This window comes from Garra rufa, chromosome 4 (assembly GCF_049309525.1).
Source record: "Garra rufa chromosome 4, GarRuf1.0, whole genome shotgun sequence".
In the NCBI taxonomy this organism is placed as follows: domain Eukaryota; kingdom Metazoa; phylum Chordata; class Actinopteri; order Cypriniformes; family Cyprinidae; genus Garra; species Garra rufa.
The window spans coordinates 33,675,419-33,680,756 of record NC_133364.1 but is presented as its reverse complement, the minus strand read 5'-3'; the positions used below and the strand labels follow the sequence as shown (position 1 = coordinate 33,680,756).

Sequence of the window (5,338 nt, the reverse complement as noted above, 5' to 3'; positions counted from 1 at the left end):
CCTTGCTGGTTTATGTTGGTTTTTGCTGGTTTAAGCTGGTCATTTGCTGGTCCTTTGCTGGTTTAACCCTTATGCGGTCTTCGGGGTATTTTTTACCCCAAAAGGCGTTTGGAAAAATTTAAAAAATGTTCTCTTTGTCCAAGAGACATGAGACTCTGTAAAACTGTAAACACTTTGTAGATCTACAAAAAAAAAAAAAAAAAAATGGATTGATAGCATGATTTTATCTTGGTGTAAAAAAAAAACTCACACTCGTGGTCTTTGGGGTCTCTGGAAACAAAATGCAATTTTTGTTATAAAATAATAGTTAAAAAAACAAAACAAATGTTATTTTCCTGTTTATTAATGTTTTTACTCCTCATGTGTGCAGTTTTTGGAGGATTTAGGATATTTTTAAAATATATATAAATTAATAAACAAATATTTTGTATAGGTTTTTACACAAAAACAGCTTTTTTTGTAAAATTCCCTTTCATAAAAACCTCACATGACTAACTTTCATTCATGTAGATAAAATGGATAATTTCACATGGTTTAGTGTAAGATTTTTGCCCATCTTTTGGAAAATCCAGTTTTAAACGTAAAAAAAAATACTTTTACCAGTAGGTGGATGCAGAGCTCCACTATATGCTTTTTGCTATTTGACCACCTGAAAGATGTCTTTTCACAAGTTTTTTCAGTTGAGTTCATATCTACATATCATGAAACACACAGGACTACATTTGGAGACCATAAAAACTGCTCTCTTATAATTTGTCAAATAAAAAGTAAAAAAGATGTTGTTGTTGCATTCTTATGTTCATGTTTTGTACTGCAACTCAATATGTAATAGAACTGGTTTTGTTTCAGTACAAAAAATGCTTAACTTTGTCAAAAAGTATTTTTTATCGTAATAATTGTGATTTCATAATATGTAGATATGAATTCAACTGAAAAAACTTGTGAAAAGATATCTTATTGTTGGTCAAATAGCAATTAGTTAATAGTAGTGCTCTGCAGCCATCTAGTGGTAAAAGTTATATTTTTTTTACTTTTAAAACGGCATTTTCCAAAAAATGGGCAAAAATCTTACACTAAACCATATCAAATTATCCACGCTATCCCCATGAATGAAAGTTTAAAATGTGGGTATTTTATAAAGTCAATTTTACATAAAAAGCTGTTTTTGCATATAAACCTATTAAAGATATATATTTATTTAATAATTTATATATATTTAAAAAATAGCATAAAAACTGCGAAAACTGCACAAATGTGGAGTAAAAACATTAATAAACAGGAAAAACTTTTTTTGTTTTTTTTGTTACCTTTTATTTTGTTACAAAATTTAAGTTTTTGACCCCAAAGACCATGAGTGTGATTCCAAAACGAAGACCGCATAAGGGTTAAGATGGTCCTTTGCTGGTTTAAGCTGGTCATTTGCTGGTCCTTTGCTGGTTTAAGATGGTCCTTTGCTGGTTTAAGCTAAGCATAAACCAGCTAAGTACCAGCTTAAACCAGCAAAGGACCAGCTTAAACCAGCAAAGGACCAGCATAAACCAGCAAAGGGCCAGCTTAAACTAGCAAAGGACCAGCAAAGGGCCAGCATAAACCAGCAAAGGACCAGCATAAACCAGCACCAAAACATACCTAACCAGCATATGCTGTTTTTTTCAGCAGGTAAGTTTTGAGTGTTTGTCTAATCAGATCATTTAAGTCTATCAACTATCACTTTTACTCCCTTACTAGTGCACTGACTACTGAACTAGAGCTGACTGAGATGCACGCAGATATTTTTCCCCCTGTTAATTATTCTTATCTTTAAACAGGGCAAAGTTTCCAAACACAGAGAACAATCATTGTCGACCAACTGAGATCCACGTGAGTGACACACTATTATAGAGATGTCATTTATTAAAGAAGAGAGTGAAGATATGAAGATCGAAGAAGTATTTAAAGTCAAACATGAAGATACTGAGGAACAAACAGGTTGGTTTTCATTCTCAAAGCTGAACTGTGCTATGTACATTTTCTCAATGCCTTTGCTTTTGGCAAGTGTTTTTCTACACTGTCTGCCCTCCTGCAGCTTTCTTTTATGAAAGGATATCAGCTTCACTTTTTCTTAAAGCCCATTTACTACTCTTCTTAGTGCACTGATTAAAAACAGCATTTAAAGCAGAGGTCTCAAACTCAATTCCTGGAGGGCCACAGCTCTGCAGAGTTTTGCTCCTACCAGCTCCAACTCACACCTGCTCAATAATTTCTAGTAATCCTGAAGACCTTGATTAGTTGGATCAGGTGTGTTTGATTAGGGTTGGAGCAAAACTGTGCAGAGCTGTGGCCCTCCAGGAATTGAGTTTGAGACCAATGATTTAAAGACTTGTCTCCCAATATTTAAATGTTAATGTTCTCTGTTATGGTGCGTTCACACCGGACGCGACTTGCGCGGAAAAAACGCGCTATTCGCGCGTAGTTGAACGCTTGAACATTTCAGTTTACTCGCGCAATTTGCGCGGTGAAATTCGCGTCACTCGCGCGTGACATTTTCTTCACAACAGACGCGAATTCGCGTCAAGGGAGGGTCTTCTGCCACTCGTCAGCGGGAAAGTAGTTGTAAAATAGGTGAATGAGCTGAATTTGCCAGCTTTAGCTTGCTTGTAGTCTCAATATGTATGTATATGTAGGTTAAATTGAGTAAAGAGCGTTTTTTAAAACTAACCAGATTGTCCGACCTCTTCACTCACTTTACTCCTAGCAAGATCCATTTTATTCCTGTTTCTACAAAAGTCCAAAGATGTATCGTACAGCTCCGAGGAACCACAGACAGCAACGGTGATTTTGTCCGCCATTGTTGTTTCCGATTTCTGCCTCCGTCACTACTAGAGCAAGCTCCTGATTGGTTACCGCGGCGCGGAATTCCGCCGAAGTTCAGATATTTGAACTCGCGCGTTTCGCGCGAATGGCGTGGCAATCGCTTGAAACGCTCAATGCGCGCCGCGCTATTCGCGCGTTTCGCGCCGCAGGATGGCTATTCGCGCCTTTGCATTGACTTAACATGTAAATCACTCGCGCTTGCCGCTTCATTCGCGTCCGGTGTGAACGCACCTTTAGGAATGAGTGACATTTTTCATGTGACAGAGGTAAGTAAAAGTTGTTTTCATATCAGGCTATCAACTAGCATAAATATTTCAGACATTAAAACCATTTTAATGGCAAAACTCACTTTTAGACATGAGCATCTAAGTTAACTTATGATTGCGACTCTATAGGAAATATGATGAAGGGAGAAATATATTATACACAATGCTAAAGGATGCTTATGAAAATGCCAGAGACTGCTTGATAAAGTTCTCTGTCTTCCATGTTCCTTTGTTTATACTGGAATTGTAATTATGTCATTAAATGTAATATATTTTGTGATTTAAATTTTTGTTTGTCTGTTTTGTGTCATTAAATTGGGGTTAACTTTTATTTGTCTTTTTTCACCTTAGACCTGATGGCACTGAAAGAGGAGAGTCAATTACTGAGTGAAATGGAAGAGAAAGATCATGATTTCATAAATGGAGAAAAATCTTTTAGTTGTTCACAGACTGAGAAGTCTAGCTTAAGGAAAAGGACTGAAAAGACAGGAAGAAGTTATTTCATGCGTCAGCAGTCTGGAAAGTGTTTCACTCAAATGGAAAGACACATGAGAGTTCACACAGGAGAGAAACCTTATGCGTGTCAACAATGTGAAAAGAGTTATTCTAAACCTGGATACCTTGGAGTCCACATGAGAGTTCACACTGGAGAGAAACCTTATGGCTGCAAACAGTGTGGCAAGCATTTCAATCGTAGAGAAAGTCTTACAAGACATGTTAGAATTCACACTGGAGAGAATCCCTACACATGCCCTGAGTGTGGACAGGGTTTCCATCAAAAACAAATCTATGAAGACCATATGATAATTCACACTAAGCAACCCTACACATGCCCTCAGTGCGGACAGAAGTTTGATCGTAAAGGACGCTTTGAAGGACACTTAAGAGTTCACACTGGAGAGAAGCCTTTCACATGCAAACAATGTGGAAGGGGTTTCAACCGAAAAGCAAACCTTGACAGTCACATGACCGTTCACTCTGAAGAGAAGCCCTACACCTGCAAACAGTGTGGAAGAGGTTTTAAACGGAAAGGAAAGCTTGATTGCCACATGACAGTTCACACTGGCCTTTTCACCTGCCAACAGTGTGGAGTAAGTTTCACTCAAAAAGAAATCTTTAACAGACACATGAGAATTCACAATGGAGATCAGTCTTATATGTGTGATCAGTGTGGAAAGAGTTTTGATGAACATGGAAACCTTGAAATTCATATGAGGACTCACAGAGAGAAACCCTACACATGCTCTGAGTGTGGAAAGAGTTTCTGTCAAAAACAAAAATTTAAAGTCCACATGAGAATTCACTCTGGAGAGCAACCCTACGCATGCTCCCAGTGCGGAAAGAGGTTTAATTATAAACGACAATTAGAAAACCACATAAGAATTCACACAGGAGAGAAGCCTTTCACCTGCCAGCAATGTGGAAGAAGTTTCAGGCAAAAAGGAACTCTTAACAGACACATGAGAGTTCACTCTGGAGAGAAGTCTTTTATATGTGGTCACTGCGGACAGAGTTTCAGATATAAAGAAGCACTTCAATACCACATGAGGTTTCACACATGAGAGAACGGTATGTTTATGTTATCAGTGTGATGTGAGTCATGCAACAACACCAGAGAGAAGTCTTTGCTGTAACATCAACTCGAACAAGACAATCTTGAGGATCACAGAAGCACCTCTGATATAATTCAAAATTTCTGAGAAGCGATTTTTGGCTTTGTTTACACCTGGGTTTAAAATGTGTTTTGGTTGATCGGATCACAAATAAAATGTGTTTGTATCACAGTCTCTTTTGTTCACTTTGGACCACTTCTCTTCCCATTTGGGTGAATGCATGGGATCTTTCCGTAGCCTGGCAAGCCAGACCCACATAAATGTAGGGTCTGGGCACTCTCCATAGACAGGGCTCAACCGGAGGGGTGGGATAAACGGTTGTCTTTCAAACTCCTCGCCACGCAATAGGATAGCGCTACAACCAATCAGAGACTTAGTCGGTCAGGTGACGTAGTCAGAGCGACGAAGATTTTTAACAAAAATCAGTGCACTGTGCAGTCTGTCAGCTAAATAATAGACATAGATGGGCACTAAACCTTTAAAAGTAAACAAAAACATGCACAGACAAATCCAAATTACACCCTGCGGCTCGTGACGATACATTGATGTCCTAAGACACGAAACGATCGGTTTTTGCAAGAAAATGAACAGTATTTATATAATTTT

The 5,338-nt window shown here is 38.1% G+C and overlaps 1 protein-coding gene across 1 annotated transcript; it reads left to right on the top strand.

Moving 5' to 3' along the window:
- The first annotated feature begins 1,611 nt into the window (after positions 1 to 1,611).
- LOC141333913 (uncharacterized) lies at positions 1,612 to 4,889 on the top strand. The gene is made up of 2 exons (XM_073839066.1): positions 1,612 to 1,968; positions 3,471 to 4,889. The coding sequence occupies exons 1-2, from the start codon at positions 1,884 to 1,886 to the stop codon at positions 4,679 to 4,681; spliced, it is 1,296 nt and encodes a 431-aa protein (XP_073695167.1). The 5' UTR covers positions 1,612 to 1,883; the 3' UTR covers positions 4,682 to 4,889.
- Positions 4,890 to 5,338: the final 449 nt, after the last annotated feature.

Coding starts and splice junctions, on each gene's coding strand:
- LOC141333913 (XM_073839066.1), top strand. CDS start 1,884: ATGTCATTTATTAAAGAAGAGAGTGAAGATATGAAGATCGAAGAAGTA. Junction 1,969..3,470: donor AGATACTGAGGAACAAACAG/GTTGGTTTTCAT, acceptor TTTTCACCTTAG/ACCTGATGGCACTGAAAGAG.